Source organism: Sminthopsis crassicaudata, chromosome 3 (assembly GCF_048593235.1).
Source record: "Sminthopsis crassicaudata isolate SCR6 chromosome 3, ASM4859323v1, whole genome shotgun sequence".
Lineage (NCBI taxonomy): Eukaryota > Metazoa > Chordata > Mammalia > Dasyuromorphia > Dasyuridae > Sminthopsis > Sminthopsis crassicaudata.
Genome location: NC_133619.1, coordinates 552,943,131 through 552,970,709, shown reverse-complemented (window position 1 = coordinate 552,970,709; position 27,579 = coordinate 552,943,131). Strand labels below are relative to the sequence as shown.

At 37.6% G+C, this 27,579-nt stretch overlaps 1 protein-coding gene across 2 annotated transcripts in view; it reads left to right on the top strand.

Annotated features, from left to right (window-relative positions):
• Window positions 1–539: 539 nt before the first annotated feature.
• Window positions 540–27,579, top strand: part of RAB30 (RAB30, member RAS oncogene family) — a 113,386-nt gene continuing 86,346 nt past the window's right edge. The window contains exon 1 of one of the 2 annotated variants that reach the window (XM_074304570.1): window positions 540–740. Coding sequence is in view for 1 of the 2 variants with exons in the window: in XM_074304569.1 (XP_074160670.1) it covers window positions 1,155–1,206 (52 nt within the window). In the remaining variant the exon portion in view is untranslated. Of the gene's footprint in view, window positions 741–770; window positions 1,207–27,579 lie in introns of those variants that run through there. The other variant, XM_074304569.1, reaches the window with a different exon arrangement.

Genomic DNA, 27,579 nt, shown 5'->3' with positions numbered 1-27,579 from the left:
CCCGAACCCGGGAATCAACAAGGCCTGGAATCAGGCCGCTCCAGCCTCTCGTAGGGAAACGAGGCCTACCCTAATCCTTGGATCCCCGGGCCCAAGTGAGAAGATCATCCCGCCGAGTTCCGGACCGGGCCCGATCACTATCCGCCCCAAGTTTGGGGCCTGAGGAACTTGGCCTCAGTGGCGGGAAGCCCTAGGCAAGCCGCCCAGTTCTCCCCTTAAGCCCACGGTCTCTTCCCCCGACCCACGGCGTACCCTCGCTCGCTCACTGGGCCCCGTCATCCTCCCGGCTCCGCAGCTGCCTCCGTGTGTGTGCGGATCTAACATGGCCGCCAAGGCCACCCGCTCCCTCAGTCAGCCCAGGGTGCGCCCGGCTGCTATGCATGCCGGATATGGTAGTTCCAGCAGCTGACCCAGCGCTCTCTTGAGCTAGGACTGTGGAACTACTTTTCCCACAATGCCTTGGTCTGGAGCATGGCTATTGGGGCCTTTTGGCCAGAGGGATGATGTCATTGAAAAAAACCCCACTGCATTCATTGTGCTAAGGTCTATCCCCCTTCTGCTTGCTGCTCCTCCTGCTATTGCTGCTTGCTCTTGCTGAGCTTAGAGCCCTGGCGGGGACTGACTCCAACTCTAGGACATAGGAGCTGGGGCATCGCAGCACCATCCCATGTGTGGGTGATTGCTTCACTCACACATTGTTTCTGTTTATGCCTGGGGTGGGGGGACAAATCCCAAACCAGGTGAGTTGCAATGATTTATTGAAATGGTTCCTACCAACTTGTGCCTTCTTCTGATCTCTTTCTTTGGGGAGAGGTGGAGTGACGGGGTTGGGGAGTCACTGATGAGAAACATAAAAATGCACTAGCGATGTGGCCATTGCGAAGAGCAACTCCAGTAACCTTCCTGGAGAAGACGGGTGCTGCGCACTCCCAAGGGGACCCCACTTCTCATCCCTCTTTGGGCATGGGGGAGGGGCGTTGGGGAGGATGGAGAGAACTGCTTTTGGGAAATGAGACTGAGCCAGAGTTAGCTGCGTCTGCACCGTCCTCCTCAGGCAACCCTGGCCCCTGCATGCACAGTTCTCTGAGTGGGAAGGATGCGCGGCGAGAAATGAAGAGGATGCATTTCTGTGACTGCGACTTTAGCACGCTTTGATGTCGAGGTTGGAAGCGGCCAACTCATTGTCGGAGATGAGATTGTCTCTGGGTGGGTGAAGTTTTGTGCGGCTTCTAGGGCTGCGTGCGGAGCCGCTCTGCTCCCCTCTGCTCCCTGGAGGTGACAGTGTCCTTAGAGGCGAGCGCTGTGCCAGGCAGAAGTAGTTCACGTGTCGGTGGCACTGGCCCTTCCGAAGGGAGAAGCAGCATTTTTGTTCAGGATGTTCCGTTCTCCCTGACTGAGATGTGGTGCGCCTGTGTGTGTGTGTGTGTGTGTGTGTGTGTCTGTGTGTGAGAATCTACGTTGGAACAGTTTCACGCCGCTGCCAGGTGAGAACCAGCAGTTCCCGGTCGCAGTGACCAGTAGGCACAAGTAACGGATCTGGCGTGCAGATGGATGAGGGAAGCCCTGGCTGCGCTTTGCATGGTGGGGATCGGAATAGCTGCAAATGCTATTAACCTTAATTTGCCGTTACTTACTGGTGTGGAGGGACAGGGATGAGGCAGCGAGCGCAGTTTTAGGTAAACGGACGAATAAGCCGGGTTTCACTCCCCCCTCCCCCCCTGACCCATTTAACCCGGCAAAAGATCATTTAAGTTTTGTGATACTGGCTCTTGTAGGAATCATTATGGGTACTAGCCTAATAAATATATTTCTTTAAATAAACAACTGGCTTGTTCCAGAGCAGAAGTGGACGATTTTTCGTAAGTCGTAAACCCTAGGGATGACTTGAGTTGGCCACCACACCCCTTTTTGGAATGTCAAGAGGACAAGACATTTCTACATTTTAGACTAGCATTAACTCTTAAAAATTCCCCGAAATTTCACAGTGGGATCGATGGGGGGGGGGGGGGGGAGAGTTGGTTTTCATTTTCTCAAAACCACATTGGATTCATTTCACAAAATACCTTCAGGGCTGAAAGGGTTTGTTATATAATATTTATGACTGATGCAACAAATGGAAAATCTATTCAGATTTATAAAGACGGGGTGTGTGTGTGTGTGTGTGTGTGTGTGTGTGTGTGTGTGTAGGGGTTGTGGGCAGGAGTGAGTATCTTTTTAAATTTGGGAAAGTTTTACTATTTCTAGAATGGCGTTGCCTTTTCACCCCCTTTATTTCTCTTGTCTGTTTCTCTGGATTTCTCTCTCAACTTTTGTATGGAGCTTCTCACGTTTGTCTCTTCCCTTTCTATACTCTAAATTTTACTTTTTCTCCTGCTCACCTGTTTCATCACCTTTCACCCCCCTTTCTTTCCATCCTTTCTCCTTCCCTCTGTCTGACTACTCATCTTTTTGCCTTTCCTTCTGTACTACAAAAATATAAAATCATCAATGTCCATTTTGCAATGTGCTGCTCCCCAGTCTCCCACTCGGCTCTAGGGAAGCTGTAGGTGACCCTCATGATTGTTCTGCTCTGGGTCTGTTGACTTGGGCGACACTTTGGTCCCTTGATGGGAACATCGGTGGCATTCCAGAGTTACATCCCAGAGAACATTCTGTGGACAATGGCATTCTCCATCAGTGTGTTTATATTAGCCTAGACATGATGATTTTAACACAATCACTTCATAAGTATTTATCATGTAATTTTCAAAGAATAAATATTCTTCAGAGCAGTTTCCGACTCATATTTTTTTGTTATTCCATTTTCTTTTTTCTAGTGAGTGAATGAGTGGTGAGAAGATTTTCTTTTTCCTTCCTTCCTGTTCCCTGTTGAGTTACTGAAGAATGATACATGTATTCAAACTGCCCTTTGTTTTCCAGTAAGGTACAGGGTCTTGTAGCTGCACTTTTTCTTTTGTTTCTTTTTTGAGGAAGGGAAGGACTGTGTAACTATACACAGCTATCTCATGTGAGCTATAAAAAGGAATTCTTTTGCAGCACTGATTCTGTTAGGTTTGGAAACCAGACAGCGGTTGTGTTCTAAGAGCAGCCACTGCTGGTATTTCAGGTGAGTTTGGAAACTGTCATCAGACCTGACACTTCTCACTGCTCTCCGTATTTCTGTGTAGTGATGATCATATGTCACAGGACTATTGTGAGAATCAAAGGAACAAATGCAAAACACTTTGTCAACTCTAGCTAACTGTCTGAATTTAGTTAGTAATAGGCAGTATTTAAGCACTCTAGGATAACTAAGGCAGAAATGAAGTGCTTGACTTGTTATGTTTAGCAGCTATTCTGGTGTCCTTGAATAATTACTGAAATATTCCCTGATCCCATTTTTCCATATACAAAAGGGGCATATTTCTACCTGCTTTAGTTAATCTGGCATGCCAATGTAATAATAATTCCAGTACCAATACCAACATAATCTGGTCCAACCTACTTTCTGATTTGGCTCCTGTTACTGCCCTAAAAATGTGATAGGTCCTAAAATTAGTTCTTTCTAAAGACTTCCTTATATATTATCTTCTTATCTTTATTCATGGTATTCTATTCATTTGGAAGGTCCTTCTTGCCATGTCCCCCCCACACACACACGTGTGTGTGTGTGTGTGTGTGTGATGTTAGTTGATTACAATTTAATTTGTTTTCAGTTAGTAAGTCAATAAAGCATTTATGCTACTATGTGACAGACTAAGCACTGGGGATACAAAGTAAGGTAAAAGAGAGTCCCTACTCTCAAAAGAGCTCACAGTCTAATGAGTGAGACAACATGAAAACAACTTTGTACAGATAAAATATATACAGGATAAATTAGAAATAATCAACAAGGGAGAAGTATAAGAATTCAGGGGGAATCAGGAATGACTTCCTGAAGAAGGTGAGATTTGGAGGAAGCTAGATCTAAAGAAGATCTCATTTTAGAAATGAGAAGGAAAAGAGTTCCAGGAATGAGGACATCAGTGATGAATGAAAATGCCCAGAGTAGGAAGATGGAGTATCTTATAAAAGGAATAACAAGAAGGTAATGCCAATGTTATTGGATCATATGATATGTGGGAATGGTCATGAAGGTATAAGAAGCCTGGAAATATGACTATTCAGCCATTTCACAATCAGTGGTTACCCACTTACTACTTTGTTTCCCCCATACTTTTTGTTTTTGCTTTTGTGATTATTTATGTACCCACACATATATGTGTGTGTATATATACAAACATTTTTATTTGTCTTTTATCTCTTTGGGCTACATATTCATTAGGGGATCAAAAATATAAATAGTTTAGTGACTCTTCTTTCCTAATTCTAAATAATTTTTCCAAAATATGTGGTTCAATTCCATAGTTCTATCAAGTGTGTTAGTGTTCCTATCTTCCTTTAGATAAATTGGCTGTTTATATCTTTTTTTTTTTCTTTTTTGATATTTAAGTGGGGAGGAAAACCTCTGAATTAATTTAATTTATATTTGTGTTTTTATTAGTAATCTAGAAGACTATTTCATGTAATTGAATTAATTTACAAGTCTTCTTGTGAAGATTATGTTTTTTCGACCTCTTATCCTCTGAGGAATGGATCTTGGTCTTAATTCTTCCCCATCTTCAAAGCAAATCCCAAAGGCCACTTTTTTCCAGTAATCCTTCTCTGATTCTCCTAGTTTCACTCATGTTCTCTTCTTTGAACTTTTATATAACTTTGTTTTGTACCACCATATGATATATAACATGTACAATTTTGTATTATTGTTATTTGGGTGCATGTATTATTTCTTCCATTGGGAAATACAATTCTTTAGAGACATCAATTAAACTATTTGGGGCTATTTGAATCTAATTGAAAGGTCAGATAACTGAAAAAAAGACACATTTAATATTGCCTTTCTTCAGTTTTTTCATCTGTAAAATGAAATTGAATTAGAAAATCCTTCTAAAGTTATAAAGGCTCTCTGTCCTGTTAAATAAGTGCCAGGTAGCCTCTGGTTAGTTAAGCGAATTAAACTAAGCATCAATCTCATTAGAAACTACCCATGAAACCAGAGAGGTTGAGAAGTACATTAAAACTCATTTCAAGAGTTAGATACTCAAATCTCTACTAAAGCCCTCTTCTGATACTTCCTCATGGTATCAAGATGAAGTTGTGTTCTTCAAGACATAGTCAAGTCTTTGAAGATGCTACAGAGCCAGAAAGATTCTTAGGATGAGGAGCCTCAACACAAGAAGATTGAGTACTGGAGGAAATTTTTTTTTTTCAGCCATAGTACTGTATCTGAAGGACTATCCGTGGAAAGGGAACTTATACTGTAAAAAATCACTACTGCTTGAGAAACAGTTCTTCAAGTCTAGAATGAATAAGAATGAATGTCCCAATGACTATATCAGACAAGCTATCTCTATGTGAGAATTCACTCCTGAACATGGACTTAAGGGACATTTACAAGGACCAGTCATAATCTTGTTCAGTTAGGTTTCCAATATTCCTTGAGTCTAAGAGATCTCTTTCTCAGAGATCTCATGCCTATGAAAACTAAGAGGAAATAGCAAACCAAATGAGATTAATGTAAGGTACCAGTGGCTATCCTAGGGCCCATAGTCTTATAAATATGATGAAAATAAATGAATAAGTGAAAAATGAAGTGAAGCATAACAAGCAGTGGTTTGGATAACTGTAAGTGATAGCTAACTTCATGGTAGCCAGATTTCAGCAGCCTGTGAAATGATGCCCTTGGAAGAGGGAACTGATGAAGATATTTAAAATGGATATAGATAAAGTAAAAGAAAGTCCATTGTTATTTGGTATTAGTTTATGAGGAGGGTTAAAAAAATGAAAAAGTTAAAAAAAAATCTCTAAATGTAGTCTATTATCACATTGCCCATTTTTCTTTTAAAAAATATTTTGTTACATTTGTACATTTGTCTCCAGAGAGTGAAAGAAGATTCTGAGGGATTCTGAAAAATTTTTCCTGGGAAATTTTTCCTTTATTTAGTAATTTTTTCTCTCCATTAGTAGACTGTGTGATATAGTAAGAAAAGCACTAGTTGGCAGATCAGAAAACTGGAGCTTTTTCCCAGGCTCTGTGAGTGTCTTTGTGACCTTGGGCAAATTACTTTACTTGGTCCAGGTAACAGCTTCTTGATCCATTAGGTGGAAAGCTTGGATTTACCTAGATGTACCTTGTTTTGCTTGGAGATTTATATTTTTAAGATTGCTTCCCAATTCTCTAAATTCTATTAAGTAAATAGATATCTCTTTCTTTTTTTCTCTCCTTCCCTCCCTTCCTTCTCCTCCTCTCTTTCCTCCTCCCTGTCTTTTTCCCTCCTCCCTCCCCCCTTTTTGATGAGATTTGGGATGGGGTATAGAGATATGTAGAATGGTACAAAAGATATAAGATGATTTGGGCTTTAAATCCTATCTTGGAGATATACTGGCTGTGTGCCCTGTATTCAAGTCTTTTCACCTCTGAGTTCTTCAGATTACTTTCTAAGGGAGAAAAGTTTTGTTATTTGTGTTAGTAGAGGAAGTTGCTTTCTGGTCCAAAAGAAAATATATGTGTGTATATCATACATATTTCACTGAAATAATTTTTGCTCACCATTAATTGTATTTTAATTTCTTATTCTTTGTCAGCTCTCTTTAATTAGTTTCATACACTATAAACTCATGTGATTTCTGAAAATTGCTGGCTGAAGGACCATTAGTTTTGAGAAAGGTATATACCTAGTTTGTGAATTTTTTTTTTGCTTATTTTCCTGTGACCTTTGTATAAATACAATAAGATTTAATGAGGCCTTTCTCTATATCAACATTTTTCATCAGCAAAGTAGGATAAAGAGATTAACCTCAGGTGTACTATATTATAGGATCATAGATTAAGAGCTGGAAAGAACTTGGAGGCCATCTAGTAAAAAAATCCCCTCATTTCGCAAATGAAGAATTGAAGCCCAAAGACATTAAGTAGTTTCCATATACTGTTGCTGGAAGGAAATGGCAGTTAGCATTTGAACCCAGATCATTTAATTACAAATCCATTCCTCTTTTTGCTTTACCATCGTGCCTCCCTTCTTATAGAATCATCAGATTTAGAGTTATAACTAGACATTTTTGTGTGTAGGGCAAGAACCACAGATCCATCTCTGGGAAACATAGAAAGAGATCCCTTCTTCAAATCTGGAGGGTGAAGAAGTGACCCAGCTGTGACTGAACCTACCAGTTTCCTCACCCCTCCTTCCATCTGATAATTCTTACCCAATTATTCTGTTAGCTAGATGCCAAGCTCGAGAGTTTCTATATTCCTGAAAAATCTAAATTGCTGCCAGAGCCTTGTTAATTTGCTATCCCAAAACAAAACCCTGATTGCTGCTTCTCCTATGACTCTGGAAGGGACTTTAAGATCATTTGGTCTTATTTTACATGTCACAGAACTCAGGATTAGAAGAGGTGGAATGATTTAATCACTCTGAAAAAATTGTTATCCAGATGTGTGCTGAAGTCAAATACTTGCTTAGATATTATATCCTATTCAGATCCCAATAAAGGAATAGAGCTGCTGGCCCCTGGCAGTTTGACCTGCCAATATGTTGTGGCCACCTCCTGCTATCCAAATGGAGATATGCCCTTCTGCTGATGTCAGCGAATTAAAATGCATCTCTCTATGCGAATGCAGTCCTTTGCAGTAAACCTTCTGAAACCCTCCCCATTCAGTCCAGAGGACACTAGAAGCAGCAGAGGAAATAAATGGTCATGAAAGCACTAGTTTTTATCACCTTGGTATTGAAACACCAAATTTGAAGCTTATGCTATTGGCTCTGGGATAACATAGAAACTCCTCTGTTTTAGCTTCTAAAACCCTTTGCAACCTGCTACCTTTCCAGATTCATGGGACATCACTCTCTCTCCTGTACTTTGTGATTCTGCCAATCTGGCCTCCTCTCTCTTCCTCCCATATTCCATCTTCTGTCTTGGTGACTTTCCACGAACTGGCTGTTCTACTTGCCTGCAGTGCTCTCCCTGCTTATCTCCATCTCACAGAGTCCCTCTTTTCTTTAAAGATGCAGCTTGGGTTCTTCTAATTTTTTTTCTCTTATAGTTTTTTCCTTTTGTTCTGATTTTTCTCTCCCAAAATGATTCATAAAGAAATGTGTATTTAAAAAATTAATGTACATGTATAACCAGAAAAAAAACAATAATTAAAAAAATGAAGTTAAAAAAAAAGATGCAGCTTGAGCACCATCTTCTGCATGATACCCTTCCTGGTTCCCTCAACCACTAATACCCTGTCTCTCATACTACTTTGTCTTGAACTACTTTACATATATTTATATTTGTTCATTTTATATTTAGGTCAGATGTATTATTGGCAGATACTGGAGTGATTTGCCATTTCCTTTTCTATCTCATTTCACAGATGAGGAAACAGAGGCAAACAGGGTGAAACTTGCCTGAGATCATACAGCTAGTAAATATCTTTGGCCAAATTGGAACTCAGGAAGATGTTTTCCTAACTCCAGGCCTGGCACTTTATTCACTGTGCCACCTAGTTGCCATTATATATATATGTATGTAAATATATATTATAGGTGTGTGTATGTGCGTGTGTATTTTTTTCCTTTTATACTAGAATGTGATTAGTAGCAAACAGCTTAGTGGAAAAGATGCTTGGAATAAGGGAGACCTGGATACAAATTCTGTTTGAGGTACTTGGAGCTCCAGGTCAGTGACTTAATTTAGTTTAGCCTTAGTTTCCTCATCAGTAAAACCTTTGTCTTTAAATATCAAGAGGGTTAGGAAAGAAGGATTGCTTTTATCCTGTTTGGTCCAGAAGGTAGAATGAAAATTAATTACTAGATAATACAGGAAGTTTATTTAACATGAGAAAGTTATAGGTGTCCAAAAATGCAATAGGATTGCCTTCAAAGATGGTTTTTCCCATATTAACCTTAGAGAGTTCTTCCAAGGACATTATATATATATATATATATATGTGTGTGTGTGTGTGTGTGTGTGTGTGTGTGTGTGTGTGTGTGTGTGTGTATAAACAATATATACATTACCTGTCATTACCTATGTAGCCTTAGTCAAGTCACAGGTCGTTCTTGGGGCATCATGACATAAAGGGTTGAATGTGCAGTCAGTAAAACTTGGGTTCAGATCTGATTTTTGACACTTACTAACTGTAGCTGTAAGTCCAGCCACTATAATTCTCTGAGGGTCTTTACTCATCTGTAAAATGGAAATAGTAATACTTGTAAGCAGGAGTTTCACAAGGTTTTTGTGAGATGCAAATGAGATAATGGATGTAAAGTTCTGGTTATCTTAAAATACTAGAGGTGTCAGAGTAAAGTAGAGCAAGATTGTTAAAAGGGTAAAAAAAATCAGTTCTGCTAGTGTCAAAATGAGAGAGAAGTGACTAAAAAAAATAGTTTACTTCACAAAAATCTGCCTCCAGTCAGTTAATCAATCCATATTTATCTGGAGTCTATTTTGTGGTCAGGCATTGTGCTAAGTGCTGGGGATACAAAGAAAGGCAAAAGACAGACTGCCTTCAAAGAGCTGACAGTCTAGTCTAGGAGACAGTTATGTACAGACAAGGTGGGATAAAACACTGGTTATGTATGTTATGGCAGCTAAGAAAGCTATTGTAATCTTAGATTACTTTAAGAACAATGTGTAGATGGAGGGAGGTGATGATTCCTTTTTACTCTTCTCTAATCAGAGGACATCTGGAGTACTGTGCTCAGCTCTTGAATGCTGACAGGCTGAAGTGTGCTCAGAGAAGGGTGACCAGGATAGTCAAGGCTTTAAGGCCATGCCATCCTTTTAAAAAAAGGAAAATATTTGGTTAAGAGATGACTTAAAAGAGATGTAATTTTTGTTTTTAAATATTGAAAGGGTTGCTGTAGGAAGGGATGAGACTTATCCTATGTTGTTCCAGAATTAATGGTCAGAAGTTATAGGGAAGTAGTTTAATGTGAAAAAGCTTCCATAATTGTGATATATACACTGAGCTGCCCTCAAAGGCATTAAATTTCCCATCACTGGAAGTCTTCAAGAGGGGACTGGATGATTAGAAATGTTTTACAGGCCTTTTACTATAGCATAAGTCCTTTCTAACTCTTTTGATCCTAATTCTAAATTGTAAAGCCAGAAATCTAAGGCAGCAGTTTTGTGACACTCCAAGGTAAAAAAAGAAGGGAGGATATAAGAATTTTTCAAGTGTTTACTGGGTTCTAGGCACTAAGTGCTTTAAAATGTAAAATTTAAATTTATTTTTGTATTTTAAATCTATTTATTTATTTATTTAAAAATTTATTATTTTTTTAAATTCAAATTTTATTTTTATTAAATAAATTTAAAATTTATTTAAAATTTAAAATTATTATCTCATTTGATCCTCACAATGACTCAGAGGGAGGTGCTTTTCTTATTTCCATGCAGAAAATGAGGCAAACAGATTGTCACTTACCTTAGTTAGGGCTCTTTCCTCTGTACCTTCCTCAGATATCTGTAGTTAACTCCAAAGGTCTCAAGCTCTTCAGAGAAAATTAATTTTAAATAAAAAGACTAAGTAAAACTCTAAATGACATTTTTTTCTGAGTGAGGAGAGTGTTATACTATCTAATGTGCAATGTTGCACATTGAATAAAATGTTAGTCCAGAGATTTTCTTGATGTTTCAATATAATAGTTTTAGAAAACATACATGCCCTTTTACCATTTAATCTAGTTCACTAGATATCTTTTGAAAAAAATCTTTGTTCATCTTGAGAATCAGTTAAAGGAAATTAATCATGTAATGGTCTAGTAATCTAAGAGTTAGGTTTCCGGTAATCTCAATCATCTGGAACATAGAAAAAAGTGAAAGGGTTTTTGGGCTGTAAAAAGTTGTCACAAAGTTCATGTAGTCTGGGACAAGAGTATGCTGTACTTAAGCTATTGTTTTTATTGCTCAGATCCTTGGGTAATAGGTAGCTAATTTGAAGCAGCTGCAGCCAGAGAAAAATGAGTTGACTAAAGATGGGAAGGAAAAGAAGTATAAAAGTGGAGGAGACAAGGACCATTAAGTAAGAGCAATAGCACCTCAAGAATCCCTGGGATCGTCAGGATGAACTTGAATCTTTAAGAAAAGATTAAATCAGGGGCAGCTAGTTGGTGTAGTGGATAAAGCCCCAAGACCTGAGTTCAAATTTGGCCTCAGACACTTTATACTTCCTAGCTGTGTGACTCTGGGCAAGTCACTTAATCCCTCAGCAAAAAAAAAAAAAAAGATTAAATCATTTTCAGTATTCCTCTACTAAGTACTAAGTACTTGGTACTTGCTAAGTACCAAGGCAGAAAAGTAGATAATATATTTTGCTTTAATTAACAAATATGAATTGACTTTTAAAAACCACATGATAAAAGGCAGAAAATTACTATCTGCTCTTTGAAAGTTCACAATATAATGGAGAGACAACCTTTAAACAATAAACATGTACAAACAGTTTTTATATACAGGATAAATTGGAAACAAACAACAGATGAAAAGCTCTTACATTTAGGGGTAACAAGGTGGGATGATAGAAGGTGGGATATTTTTTTAAATTGAGACTTGAAGAAAGCCATGGAATCCAGGAGGTGGAAAGAAGGAGAGAGGGAAGGAGAGAGCCTCCTCTCTCTTCTTGTAAAGAAGACAGGATGGAAAGCAATCAAAGGGCTTTAGTGAGATAAAGTGTCACCTTGTCATCATGGAATTGAAGCAAAGGAGGAGAGAATAATAAGGACTTTTCTTTTTTGTTAGTAAAGTATAAACTAAGATCCTCAACTTAGCAGGTAAAGGAGGACTTGGTGGAAAGGCAGAAGGAGCAAAAAGAGATTTGGAATATCCTTGAGGTGTTGCATAGCTAATCAATTAAGAAGGAGTAAAAAAAAAAAAAATAAGCCTCCCTGAAAAGTGGGTCCAGTTGAGATTAGATAACATAAATTTGTAGTGGGCTCAGTTGGCTCCCTTGTGTGACTTTTTTTTCCAGCTTTGTTTAACAGAATGTGAGTGGGAGTAGAGGAGGCAGATGATGGGAGTCATCCAGAGTTGGAGTTTATCAAGGCCTGAGCATGGATAAGAGAAGAGAGCAAGAGATTTAAGGAGATGGTGGAATAGACATCAACTGTTTGACAACAGGATGTAAGCTGAAAAGGGGAAAAAAGTGAAATTAGTACGGAGTGATAGCCTGGGAGAACAGCTAGGAACAGAGAGATTTGAGATTTTACAAGAAGAATGAAGATGTTTAGGAAGGGTAAGTCATAGGAGGGATGGAATGATAAAGGAGTTTTGGAGCTTTAAAATTGGAGCAGTGAAATACTTGTGAGTAATATCAAAATCAAGGATGTGAGTCTGTAGTTAATCAAAGTTGGGGAGATTGAGGAATTAAGAAATTAGGGTTTTTTTGAGGGGACATTAATGTGTATTTTGGAGTTCCTTAGTATAAAACAGTTTGAATGGAGCATGAGACAGGCAGGTACTCTACCTCGTAATAAAGGAGAGTAACCTGAAGGCCATTGGGACTTGCCAATAAGCTCTGAATTGTGTGATAAATTGGATAGAGTGAACCACAAAAAAATGAGAGATTGATAAGTAATGGCAGCAATGGGAGAGTTTAGAAGTATCAGTGAGGAGCAAGAAGTATTCCTGTTTCTCCTAAAGAACTATTGCTTAAGTCAGGAGAGAAGGTGCAGTCAGTGCTCAAAAGAATGGGCAATGAGGCAGTGTTTTCAGGGTGGTGGAGGGTGGGTGGGTGAGTGGCCAGAAGGAAATCAAGGTCTCTGAGTGCCAGAAGATTGAAGGAAGAGAAGAGGAAAAGATACCAAGTGAAGGGAAGTTTCTTAATTAATGAATGGAGATTCCAGATGATTTAAAGGAAAGGATGATCAGAACTGGAATGGAGTTTGGGAAGGGTAATGTTGAAAATAGATGGGAGTTTATAGATTTGTGCTTAATGAAAATCACATTGGAAGTTCTGTGGAGAACACTAACACCGGCAATGCTTCTCACTAGAGGAGGGAAGAGAGTTTTGGAGAAGGGAAGAAAAAAGGATACCCAAGTTCATGGTCCCTGAAGCTGAGGATCATTTTTCATTCTCCTTTTTCAAGTTCCTCTTTTCTTCTAGCAGATAGATAGAAAGTGGGTACAAAAGTAAACTCTTAGTGAAAATTATTTTGGCACATAATGTATGAGTAAGTTGTGAACAGGAAAGGAGAAATCTCACTCATGTGGGGAAGAGAAATCCTCATGAAGATAATGATTTTCCTTCTTTCTTTAGTACTTTCTTAGCCAGTCAGCTTTATGTCCCAATCCTGAGGAAACATGTATGTACTTAATGGTGTATTTCTGTTGTCAGGTATGGATATATAGCCAATCTTTTACTGGAACATTTCAGGAATTTGTATGTAATGTTATCAGTTTGTATGCTACAATATAAAAAGCAACCTCTGTCACTTGTGAGTCACTGTGGTTAGAAAAATCCATCACTCTAATGTGAAGAGCTTCTATGAACTTGGATAGCCTGGTCTCTTGAGGAATACAAAACAAGAGAAATCTGGTGCTCTAGCTTATTCCTTCCAATCCCAACTATAATCACATCATCCCTTTTCTTTCTCTTTCATTTCCCATTGTCCCATCCCCTTTCCTTTCCCTTCTTTTCTGTCTCATATGATTCTTACAACAATCCTGGAAGAGAGGTTCTCTTATTATCCCCATTTTACATGTGACACAACTGAGATAGAAGTTAAATAACTTGCCTAGGTTACAAATCTAAGACATATCCGGGGCTGGATTTGAATTTGGGTCTTTCCTGACTACAGGTTTAGCATTTTATCCATTACACCATCTGTCTGTACTACATTGAACTTCTCATCACTTGAAGTATTCCATTAGAGATTTGGCAAGCCCCTATTAGAAGTATGCATTCATAATTAAACTTTATGGGGCATCTAATTCAATCCTTATTTGAAGGTGGGTCCCTCTATAATATCCCTGATAAGAGATCATCTAGTATGTGTTTATTAGGGTTATATTCCTGTCTATTCATTCAACAGTATAAGTAGGATTGGGTAGATTCTAAGGTCCTGTCTAAAAAACTGAGATTCTTTGATCTTTAATTACCACCTGATGAGCTAACCTACTCGGGAGTAGGCCAGATGTCTCTAAGGAAGCATTCAACTTTGATTCTTTGATTATGTTTCTCAACTTTTGATGACCTATGATAAGGTTTGTTCTCAAAAAATGTTTAAAATGCGCTCTCTTTCTCTCACTCTCTCTCTCTTATTGTCTGTCTCTCTGTGTGCTTGTGTGTGTGTGTGTGTGTGTGTGTGTGTGTGTGTGTATGAAGGAATGAGCAAAAAACTTCTTACATCATTGAAGTGGATTTCAACACCCTAAATTATTCTGGACCTATTTTGTAATTTAACAGAGAAGAGCATTAATTTAGAATTACAGAAGGTAAATTCAGACCCTCAACTCTGCCAGTAGCTTAATGGGTCCCTGGACTTTTCTGGGCCTCAGCTTCCCCATTAAAAAAGAGAGAGGGAGAGAGAGAGAGGGAGAGAGAGAGAGGGAGAGAGAGAGGGGGAGAGAGAGAGAGAGAGAGAAGAGAAGAGAAGAGAAGAGAAGAGAAGAGAAGAGAAGAGAAGAGAAGAGAAGAGAAGAGAAGAGAAGAGAAGAGAAGAGAAGAGAAGAGAAGAGAAGAGAGAGATTAGACTAGATCTTTTCCAGATTTAAAACCTATGATTTTATAACAGCCAGGCAGTGAAGTGCTTCTGGAGTCAGAAGGACCTTAATTTGAATTTAATCCTAGGTACTTACTAGCTATGGGACTCCAGATAGGTCATTTAATCTCTGTTTGATTCATTTTCCTTATTTGTAAAATAAAGATAGTAACAGCACCTACCTCATAGATTATTCACAGACTCCAATGAAATATTTGTAAAAAAGCACTTGACAAGTTAGTACATAATAAACATTATACAAATGTTAGCTATTATTATTACCATATTTTTTTATTGAAGGAAGGGAGGAAGGAAGGAAGGAAAGAAAGAAGGAAGGGAGGAAGAAGGGAGGAAGGAAGGAAAGAAGGAAGGAAGGAAGGAAGGAAGGAAGGAAAGAAGGGAAAAAAAGGTGCATTTGAAAGCACTCATTGTGTCAAAAGTATTGAACTAAACTTTGTGGATTCAAATGGAAAAAGCAAGACAATTTCTGCTTTGGAGTAGTTCTCTTAAAAAAAAAGTCAGATATGATTTTAATAGTATAGAATTCTCAGTGAGGAAACACCTTCACAAGGACAGTTTGGTGCCTGTACTGCAATTTAAGAGTCACTTGGTACACAAAAAAATTTTTTTTAATTAATAATTTTTTATTATATATATATTTTTTATAATATTATCCCTTGTATTCATTTTTCCAAATTATCCCCCCCTCCCTCTATTCCCTCCCCCCCGATGACAGGCAATCCCATACATTTTACATGTGTTACAATATAGCCTAGATACAATACATGTGTGTGAATATCATTTTCTTGTTGCACAATAAGCATTAGATTCCGAAGGTACATGCAACCTGGGCAGACAGATATTAGGGCTAACAATTTACATTCACTTCCCAGTGTTTCTTCTCTGGGTGTATCTACCTCTGTCCATCACTGATCAACTGGAAGTGAGTTGGCTCTTCTTTATGTTGAAGATTTCCACTTCCATCAGAATACATCCTCATACAGTATTGTTGTTGAAGTGTATAGTGATCTTCTGGTTCTGCTCATTTCACTCAGCATCAGTTGATGTAAGTCTCTCCAGGCCTCTCTGTATTCCTCTTGCTGGTCATTTCTTACAGAACAATAATATTCCATAACCTTCATATACCATAATTTACCCAACCATTCTCCAACTGATGGATATTCATTCATCTTCCAGTTTCTAGCTACTACAAAAATGGCTGCCACAAACATTTTGGCACATATATGTCTCTTTCCGCTCTTTAGTATTTCTTTGGGATATAATCCCAGTAGTAGCGCTGCTGGGTCAAAGGGTATGCACAGTTTGATAGCTTTTTGGGCATAATTCCAGATTGCTCTCCAGAATGGCTGGATTCTTTCACAACTCCACCAACAATGTATAAGTGTCCCAGTTTCCCCACATCCCCTCCAACATTTATCATTATTTGTTCCTGTCATCTTAGCCAATCTGACAGGTGGGTACACAAAAATTTAAAGGTTTACTGAGGGAAATGAGATCAGCACACCTCAGAAGTGGGACTACAACCCAGATGTTCCTAAACTCAAGGCCAACTTTTTTTCCACTCTAATGCCTTATATGTGATCTTTAATTAGATGAGAAACTATAGGATTTTCAGAAAGGAGAGGCAAGGACATTGCAGAGAGAAGAGTGTGAGTGATAAAAGTTAAGTCAAGGAATAGTACAATGTAAAGTTTGGAAATATCAGTTGAAGTGAAATAATGGAAGGCTTGAATTCAAGGACAGAGAGTTTGAATTTTTCTTAGATTTTGGGAAACCACTGAAAGAAATTGAAATAAATGTATTTTCTTTTCCTCCATAGAGCTGTCATGGTTTGAAAAAAAAAAAAAAAGTGAAACTGAAATAGTCTAGAAATTCCCCTTCTTACCAAGTACCAGTAAAATTCCATAGTTCATGAGAAATTTTTTTTCTTTTTAGTAAATATTAGAAAAATGCAAATCCAACTAATATGGAAAATCAATAACCTCCTCGGCCAATCTTTCCCTGTGTTGCATTTAATAGGCAACAGATTAGAAAAAAAGGCCAATTTCAAAGACATAGAAGAGGCTGTTTTATCCCAATTTTTGATTTAGTGAACTGGAATTTTTTTTTGGTTATATAGACGTGGATTCAACAGAAACTGCTGTTTTAGCATCTTTCTAAAACATGACTTCCAAATATATAATAAATAAGCCATTCTCCAACTGATTGCTAAGAGATATGAATAGATAATTTTCACATGAAGAAATCCAAACAATTAATATTAGCCATGTGAAAAAAATGCTCTAAATAATGAATAATTAGAGAAATACAAATTAAAACAGCTTTGAGGTACTATCTCGAACTCATTAGATTGGCTAAATTGACAAAAAAGGGAAAATGACAAATGCAATCGGGGCTGTGGAAGAACAGGTATATTATTCTGGGAAGTCATTTGGAACCATGCCCAAAAAGCTATTAAACCTTTTGCCCTAGTGATGCCATTGCTAGATTTATACACTAAGGAGATCAAAGAGGAAAAAAGACCTATATGTACAAAATATAGCACCTTGTTTTGTAATGATAAAGAATGGCAAATTGAGGAAATGACCATCAATTGAACAAATTATGGTATATGTATGTGTCACTTTATGGTATATAAATATCATTTTTTCTCAGCCCAGGTTAGCATAGGGAGACAGAGGACTGAGAACACTGGGGATGAACCTAATGTGGAGTGGGTAACACACAGAGCACCCCAGCTCTAAGGCAAGGAGAGGTCCCAGGCCCATACTAGGACCCCATAATGGGGACAGATGCAAATTGGCAAGTTTAGTACCAAATATTTAGTTCTAAGACACAGATTCAAGGTAAGTAAGGAGGGAACCTGTATCCAAAGAGCAGAACAAGGTATCACTTCTAGCTTCAAGTTCAGATGGAACCCTTCAGAGCAATAACCAGAGCAGGATTCCCAGACCAAAGTTCTATCCTTCTGATCCAACAGAACTTTCCAAATGGTTTACAGTGACTGAGCCCAACAGCAGTCTACTGTTGCTCAGATCCAAATCCATCCCAGGAAATTGCAGAACTCAGATCAGGGAGGAGCAGAAATCAGATTTTGTTCTGTATCAGACCACTTTGGGAGCACTGAAATCTTCTAAGCTTGAGTTTCTGGAACAACAAGATACTAAATACCCTAAGAAAAGAAGATGACCACCCCATATCTTCCCTACAAAAGTGTACAAAGCCCAGCCTTAACAACAAATCTAAAAAGTAGATGGAAGAATGAGCAAACAAAAGAAGAATATCATTATAAAGAAATGTTATGGTGATAGACACTTAAGACACCTGGGAGCAAAGGATGATGCCAAAAACATTTACAAGCAAAACCTTAAAGAAAAACAAAGTTTGGGTAGAAATTCAACCAGAATTTCTGGAAGAGTTGAAGCAAGAGTTTTAAAAGAAACATATTTTTGTCAGTGAAATGGGAATGATAGAGGAAAAATTTGGAAAAGAAATGAGAACTGTGAAAAAAAAAAAGAATTAGAAGGGAATGAACAGCTTGACACAATGGGCACAGAAACTTTTCTCAGGCAACACAATCCCTGAAAATTAGACTTGATCAAATAGAAGCCAATGACTATATGAGATAATCAGAAATAGTGAAGTCAGAAGAGTTAAAAACTCAAAGAAAGTATGTGATATTTCATAGTAAAAACAATGACCAATTACAATTCTTGAGTAGATTGAAAGGTAATAGACTTAAAGTACAAATTTTGAGGCTTATGTTAATTTAAAAAAAATATAGCCAATGCAGCAACATATTATTATTTTTTTTTGATGATACATTTTTATAATAGGTTTTGAGTTTTTTTCTTTCTCACTGTGGGGAAAGTATGAGGTAGAAGGGAGAGAATTCGGACTAGATAAAATTGAATTTAAAAAATAAAATATATGAATCTGTAGAGATAAGAGACTATGGGTAGGGGATATTGCATGCACTGTGAGACATAAATGATTTGTATGCTTTGTTGAATCAATTTAAACAATCTTTACTTTTTTAAAAAATAAGAGATTAGTAGCTTCTGAATAGAAGGGGGAGAGATATTTTTGAAAATGAAGATACTATAAAAACAAAATAGCAATAAAAAACAAGATAACATAATACATAAATAACTTTTCATACTCTAGTAAGGTTTATTGAATATGAGAGCTGAATATCTTGCAGGCAGTTTTGCCTCTAGGTCGCATTATGAATATCAGTTCTGATTGTGTGGTATTAAAGATGAATATAATTCTTTTTCTCCTGTCATTCCATTTAAGTTTAGGTAGAGCCTTAGAACCTACTTTTTAGGCCTGAGTCTCATCACATCAGCCTAAACTCCCTTCTTTCCAGTGGATTGTAATCCCTATAATTTTATTCTGAACCCTCTCCCAAATCCTTGTTGCCTTAATGTCGACATATAAACCAAAGAGTTCATATAAGCCCAGCTTGGTTCTGTAGTTTCTCTCAAAAATCACAAAGAATAAAATACATTTCCCAAGACCAGTGCCCAGGACAGCAGCCCAAAAGTCAACACACACACACACACACAAACACAAGAATGTAAGACTGGATAGTGGCCACTATAGAGGTGGAGTTCATCATCTGAGACATGTTATATAAGCAATCAGCACAGCTGGAAGGCCTCCCAGAGAGGGATAACCAGTGTGGTCTGATGGAAAGCTACATTTGGACTCAGAGGGTGTGGGTTATTGTCATTTTTCTTCTTTCTCCTTAAAAAAAAGGTGAATTTTAAAAAATCTTGGTTAAATGGGGATTCATGACCAGATACTAGGTACTACTAGCTTGGTGCTATAGTAGGTATAGTGCTGGACTTGGAAACCTTAAAGTACTAAATGAATATTAGCTATTTGATCTAAAAGACTTCCTCCACCTCCTCCTCCTTCTCTTCCTCTTCCTCCTCCTCTTCCTCTTCCTCCTTCTCCTCCTCTTCCTCCTCTTCCTTCTCTTTCTCTTTCTCTTCCTCCTTCTCCTTCTCCTCCTCCTCCTCTTCCTTCTCTTCCTCTTCCTCCTTCTCCTTCTCCTCCTCCTCTTCCTCCTCCTCTTCCTTCTCCTTCTCCTTGTCTTTCTTCTTATTCTTTTTCTTCTCCTCCTCTTCCTCTTCATCTTCCTCCTCCTCCTCCTCCTCTTTCTCTTCCTCTTTGTCCTTCTCCTTGTCCTTTTTCTTCTTCTCTTCCTCCTCTTCCTCCTCTTCCATTTCTTCCTCCTTTTCTTTCTCTTCCTCTTTCTCCCTATAGGTTGATTCCATTATCTCGAATATGATCCTTTTTCTTGTCACTTAATAACAGCTAATATTTATATATTATTTATTGTGTGCCTGGCACTGTGCTTAACTTTTTTGATCTTTATGACAACCTTGGGAGGTGGGTATCATTACTAACCTTATGTTATACATGGGAAAACTGAGGCAAGTGGAAGAGATTAAGTGACATGTTCAGGGTCATATAGGTAATAAGAGTACCCTTAGTGAGCTAGGGGTACCAATAAACTTAGTGGAATCCAGTTACCAAGAGTCTGGATTTGGATTCAGGTCTTCCTGACTACAGATTTGGGGCTCTGTCTACTGTACCACCTAGCTGCCTTGATTCTTTCTCCTTAAAATAAAATGAGTCTTTACATTTTTGGTTAAATGAGGGGTTTAGTGGGTTAAATTTTGGTTTGATAAGATCTTTTTGGAACCAAAAAATAACTGATGACCTAATAGTTGGTGTTTTGTGGACTCAGGACAGTGGATAGAGCACTGGCCTGGAGTCCTGATTTCAAATCTAACCTCAGATATTTACTAGTTATGTGACCCTGGGAAAGTTACTTTATTCTGTTTGCCTCAGTTTCTTCATCTGTAAAAAAAGAGCTGGAGAAGGAAATGGCACCCACTTTAAAAGTTTGGATCTTCTGTCAGGTATCTGGGAAAGTCTAGATAGATACAAAGTAGTACTAGAAAAGAGGTGAGAGTATAAGGCCTGTGGTCTGGAAGTCTATGGTAAAATGTTCAAATTTGGTTTTGAAGATGAGCAAATGGAATGAATGATCTGTGAATGAGCTGAGTTTGCTAGTGAATGGAATGTGCCACCTCATAAGGTAATGAACTGGGCCTATTTACTGCAGAATTTGAATGAGGGCTCTCTGTGTGAGTTGTAGGAATTTTAAAATGAAAAGACTTGATCAATTTTTCCTACTTCAATTCCTACATTTGGCTATATTCTCACTCCAAATGAGTGATTATGTGGTAATTTAGCATATGTTCAAGAAAAGGAAAAAAGAAAAAAAACTTACACAGAAGATTTAAGTTTTCAAATGAAATTTATTAAAGATTTTTCTGTAGATCAGCAATTATAAAAGTAAAATCCAAGTCCCTGAGGGTCTCCAGGATCATTTCAGGGAGTCCACAAGGTCAAAACTGTTGTCATAAAAATACTGAAACATTGTTTGTCGGTCAAAATTCTCTTCCCTTTCCTAAATACATATCTGAATGAGGCCAGATTTTCTTCATATACTTCAACCAAAACAACATATTGCAATAGATTGAATATAGATGCAGATATCAGAATCAAGCTGTCTTCTATTAAGCTAGACATTAAAAAGATTTGTAAAAATATATAAAAATAATGCAGCTCTTCTCACTAAATTTGTTTGTTTTGGAAGACAGTAATTTTCATAAAGTATGTCATTTATGTTGATATGTAAATAGATTTATAATTGTTATTTTTAAATGAATATTTTAAAAAATGTATCCATTTTCATTTCTAGCATGGCAAATATTGATAAGACAGATGTAATACCAATAAACAAAAGTTCTTTGAAGTCCTTAATATGTTTTAAGGAAGTTATAGGGTGCTGAGTCCAAAAAGTTTGCAAATAATTGCTGTAGAACTGATTACAACCTTAGGAGGACCAGAGCTGGAAGGCTTAAGAGAACAAGCTGTTAATGGAGCAGTTCCAAAGATAGCTTTGTAACTTTCCCCTTTCTTATGGGGAAATTCTCTTTTTTGAGGTGGATTACAGATGTGTTCTTGTTTTTGGGGAGTTTCTGGGTAATGATTGGTAGGGAACAAAGATGTTATTCAGCAGCCCCCACTCCATGCTACCAACCACCACCCAGATCTATGTTTTGGAATTTCTAAACATTGTAATTGGTTGATAGGAGCAAAGGAGAAAGAAAGAGAAATAGGGAGAGAATTTAACTCATCTCATGGCTGATTTGGGGCTTGTTCTCACATATATATACCTGCTCTTCAAGTCTTTACCTAGGCTTGTGAGATACTCTACCCTGCACGGGTGGTCTTGAGCTCATACAAAGAATAAAGATGCCAAAGTTTGTTGATGGCCTGAATTTCTGATTTAACTGATTTTTCTGATTTAATTTTTCTGCAGAGATAATTCAGGTAACCTTGCTGTCAGAAGTGATCATCATTTTAGGTTTGTTGTATTTATTTTTTTTTAAAAGTTTGGTGTTTTTTGCTTTTATGTTATCATCATTTCCTACCCTTCCTGGAGAACCATATCCTGTAATGAAGAACATTGAGAAGATGAAAAAAAAAATGAAAAGAGAGGGTAATTCAGGAAAACCAACCAATTGGTCAATTATCTGAGTCTCAGTTTCCTCATCTGTCAAAATGAAGGGATTGAATTAGACAATTTCTAATGTAACTTACAGCTTTAACAATCTGAAATTCTGTGAATGTGGATATAAGTCCTTCCTACTTCTTAGTTGGTGCCTTTGGTTGTCACTTTTCAGTTATAATTTACTTGCTTTCATAGATTTGTTGGAAGGACAAAGTGAAATATATATACCTATGTAATGAAATGGCAAACAATATTCACTTCCTTTTACTTCTCAGATCCCCTAGAGACGTGTGTGTGTACATACACATATATAGATATGAATGGAAACTAAGTAGAATATATGCACATATCATGGGGGTGGGGAAATATTTGCCTTGCTAAAAAAGATAGTAGTTCTTGTGCTATTTTTCTGTGTTTAAAATTTCCTATAGTTTCCCAGTAACTTCCTTGATTGATGGATATGTTGTCCCTTGATCTATTAACATATTCTCTGATCAAGTATGACTGTACTCATACTAGAAACCATTTATCCCTGAGTAATTACCCCAATATTTTGAACTATAGTAAGACAATTTCCCCAGTAAACCTTGTGAAGAACAGAGTTTGCTTTTTATTGTAAATTATACAATCACTTACTTGGGCTTTGCCTTGAAGAGTTTCAGTTCCCAAAGATGAATATTATCAACCCCTAAGGGTGGACTCTCACTGCTTTTTCTAGAAAGAAAAGAATAGTAACGAAAACAAAATGGTTTATGAAAGTCATTCCTTACAAAGAAGCAAAGAAAAGGTGAATTTTTTAACACAATGTGTTATATTTATTATAAGTTTCTTGAAATTTTTATAGAGAAATAGTTTAGAAATAAACATTTAAATTTAAAGTTACTAAACAAGTCACAATGAAAAAAAAAAAAGGGAACAGTATAGCAAGCCTCAAATCTAGGGAGTATCCCATTTCCAACATGTGACCTGTCTGGGCAAAAGAAGTGAGCTACCAGTTCTAAGAGGCAAAACTAATTTACATTTTTATACAGATAGAGACAAACTTATTTAGTGCTCAGAACACTTTAAAATGCACAAAAGGGAATGTGCAGGATTAAAATATTAAAATAAATTTCATAATTAATTGATACATATGTTAACTACTACTTTTTGATTGCCATAGCTATGTTACCTTGGACAAATTATTTTCCTTCTCTGGATCTCATTTTCTTCATCTGAAAAAAAAAAAGAGGATTGGATTAGATGATCTCTAAAGACCTTTTCTGGCCCTGGCAGTTGGTGCTTTATGTTGTAATTTTATATGTGTTTATTTTCTATATTACATGTCATTTTAATATATTATTAAATGTTACATTTTGTATTACATATATTTATATGTTCAGTTTGGGGCACCACAGTTTAAGGAGGGCATTGATAAGCTGGAGAATATCCAGAGGAGGGCAATGAAGTTGACAAAGAGGCTTGAACCCATGTCATATTAGATTAAAGTTGAAAGGATATATTCTAATTGTTTAATTCAGACATGGTAAGATCCATAATGGAGGAAAGGAATTATGCTGGTCTGTTTAAATATTTGAAGGGGAATATTAGACTTGTTCTATTTGACCCCAGAGGGCAGGACTAGGAGCAAGTTGTCAAGAAGAAAATTTAGACATTAGGTTTAGGACAAACTTGGCTTTTTGAGCTATTTGAAAGGGGAATAGGCTTCCTGGGAAGGTCATTGGTTCAACCTCCTTGGAGGGAGGACAACCATTGTCAGGTATTCTGCAATGATGCTTCCTTTGTTTTGTGGGCTGGATTGAGTGAGTGTAATTTTGTAATATAATTTGCCCAGGAGATTACTTAATCTTATGCAATAAGAATAGAATGACTAAATTTACATATTACCTTCTCCATGAAGCTTTCCCCTTTCCCCTTTTCCTTCTCTCTGTCCTCTCCTTTTCCCCCTACTGGAAGTGTTTTCATAGACTCTCAGATTAGAAAGGCCTACAGAGGCCATCTACTCTAACTTGACCTGAGTAAAAATTCCTTCTACAACATTTTTCCCTTATCTGAAATCGGAACATTTTGTATTCTTTTTGTGCTTTGCTTATTCTAATTAGTATTCTGTTTATCTATATACATATTTCATCATTCCCACTAATTTGTTAGGTTTTTGAAGGGAGGAACTGCAAGTTATTCATCATTGTCCCTTTCACCATTCTTAGCAAGTGTTATGCACATAATAAATAGTTAATAATGTTTGTTAAATTAATTTTGGGTTCAGGAAACAATAGTGGATCTGAGGTACATATTTCATTGCCTATAAAAGTATAGATATCGGGCAGCTAGGTAGCGCAGTGGATAGAGCACCAGCCCTGAAGTCAGAAGGACCTGAGTTCAAATCTGCCCTCAGACACTTAACACTTCTTAGCTGTATGACCCTGGATAAGTTACTTAATCTCAATTGTCTCAGCAAAAAAAAAAAAAAAAAAAAAAAAGTATCAAAAAAAGTATAGATATCTTGGTTTGAAAAGATAAATTAAAACAGAATATGTGGCATAGTAAAAAACAGTACTGGACAAAGAAGTTAGGCGAGATCTGAATTTGAATCCTGGCTTCAAAAATAAGCACATATGTGATTTTGAGCAAGTGACTCCCTGTTAGGGTCTCAGTTTTCTCATCCACAAAAGCACCTCAAAGGGGAATTAAATGACATAATGTATTCCGAATGTCCAGATCCAATTTGTAATCCAGATTTAGACATTCAACATTCCAGAATGAGAGCCTTATAAAACACTTAAGGCTCTCCTCCTTTTCTACTTCTTCCTGAAAGGACTGAACAATAGCCTTTGAGAGCTACCTTTCACCCTACTACAAAGGAAGTACTAAATTCATGAGAGCAAAAAATCATGATATAATGGGAAGTATGCTCAATTTGGATTCAAAGGACTTAGATTCAAATACTAGATCTACTTACTAGCTACTTTCATGACTTTGAGCATGTCACATCATTATCATCATCATTTTTATTGCTTAATATTTACATAATGTCTTAAGGCTTACAAAGAACTTTGTAACTATTACTTCACTTTATCCACAAAAAAACTGGGGCATGAGTACTATTATCATCCCCATTTTAGATCCAGGGAAACTGAGGCAGATGGTGATTGTTTACCTCTGTGGGCATTTTGAGAGGAGGATTGGCTTTAGCAACAAGCTCTGTACCCAGACAGACATCACCACACACTATGATGACTATATCGGGTAAGGAGATACAGGGTAAGAATGTGTGAAACATACTCAACATAACTATTATTTTTCCTTCCATGCTCTGGTACTTAATCATGCAGGCCAGCTTCCAACCTCCTCTTGTTGCCTATCCAGCACTCTTCTGATACCTCTAAATACCCCCAATGAAACTGTAGTCACAGATACTATGTTGTAAGGCATCTGAGAAGAGAATCCTCTCTTAATACCTCCCTAGGAAAGGGGAACCCACTACTTCCTAAGGCAGCTTATTCCACTTTTGGATCATCCTTTCAAATGTTAAGAAGTTTTTCTGCCATCTTTTAGATCTGACAGTCACTTCCCTTTTGGGGGTGGGGTGCGTTTATTCTCTATTAGCAGAGGAGGTGGTAATTTTCATACCCATGTGGCAGCTTTTCAAGTCTGTCTCCCCTAAAGTCCTGATCTCCTGCCACTGGGAGGAGGGGGGTAAAGAGAAGCTGACACTGTGAATATTCTTTAGTCAGCTAATGAGCTTTTCAAAGGACAGTAATACCCTTGTGCTGAAGGATGATAACACTCTGGAGCCTACTGCCTAAATAAATTGTAGAATGTGACAGGGGAAGTTTATTAACACTTCAGGATCTATTAAATCTTCACCTTTTTCTCAATTCATGCCCCTCCCTCCCATCATCCTGTTTTCTTCCTCCAGCTCAACTTCAGTATGTCTGTCAACCTCTCTTTGGCTGTTTCATCATTTCCTCTCATTATTATACTATAAGTTGCTTGAAAAGACTGTATGTCCAGAACAATGGTTTGCACATAGTAGGCACCTAATATTTGTTACATTAAATTTCTCTTCTGGTTCTCTTTCTTTTACCTATTTATCTCTTTCCTGCTTTTCCCCTTTTTTCTTCCTTTTCCTCTCATCATTCTCTCTCTCTCTCTCTCTCTCTCTCTCTCTCTCTCTCTCTCTCTCTCTCTCTCTCTGTCTCTCTCTGTCTCTCTCTCTCTGTCTCTCTCTGTCTCTCTCTGTCTCTCTCTCTCTCTGTCTCTCTCTGTCTCTCTCTCTCTCTCTCTCTCTCTCTCTCTCTCTCTCTCTCTCTTTCTCTCTCTTTCTCTCTCTCTCTTTTGTACTTTCCACTGGTTCTAAAAATGTTAAAATATTAGTTTTATCTTGTGGAGAATAACCAAGCAACTTTGCATTCCTCTCTTTCATTTAAGAATTAAGTCATGTTTAATCTTACTTGAGTTTTCCTTCTATTTTCCTCCCTCCCTGGGTAGCACCATAAATTAAGTTGATTTTTTTTTTTTAATATGGCTCTCTATTCTCATTCTTGGATGAGATCTTTATGCAAAGGGAGTCCAAGACAAACATTTTCCTTTGTTTTCCTCTTCCTTGGCCACAGATACACACTTTAACTCTGTCCTTGTGATCAGAGTGGAATTTGAGTCACAAGATGGATAGAATGCTAAGAAATATAGCTGAAAAAAGCTCTATGCCCCTCTCTGCCTCAATCCTTACCCTCAATGGAAAAATACTTGGGAGGTCTGAATAAACAGCTGATAGAAGGTGGAATTTAGACAGAATCTATCCTAGATAACTGGGGGGGGGGGGCAAATTACATTGTGACTCCTTAGCCATCATGTTCAAGAGGACTTCCTAGATAGCCCTGGGATGAAGTAAGGAAAATGTCACAAAAGGATTAAAATGAACTTTGAAGTCTGGAAGAGGAAGAAGAGGGGCACATCTACTCCTGTGACTCAGTGATGATAATAATGATTTACATTTGCATCTCACTTTTACAGTTTTCAAAACACTTTCATACTTGTTATTTCTTCTGATCCTCATCAAGTGAAGAAGACCAGGCAGGGCCCTGACTATGATCCTTGATTTATGGATGAGCAATTAAGGCACTCATCTAGTTATAAATGTCTTAGGTCAGATTTGAACTCATGAAGAGGAGTCTTACTGCC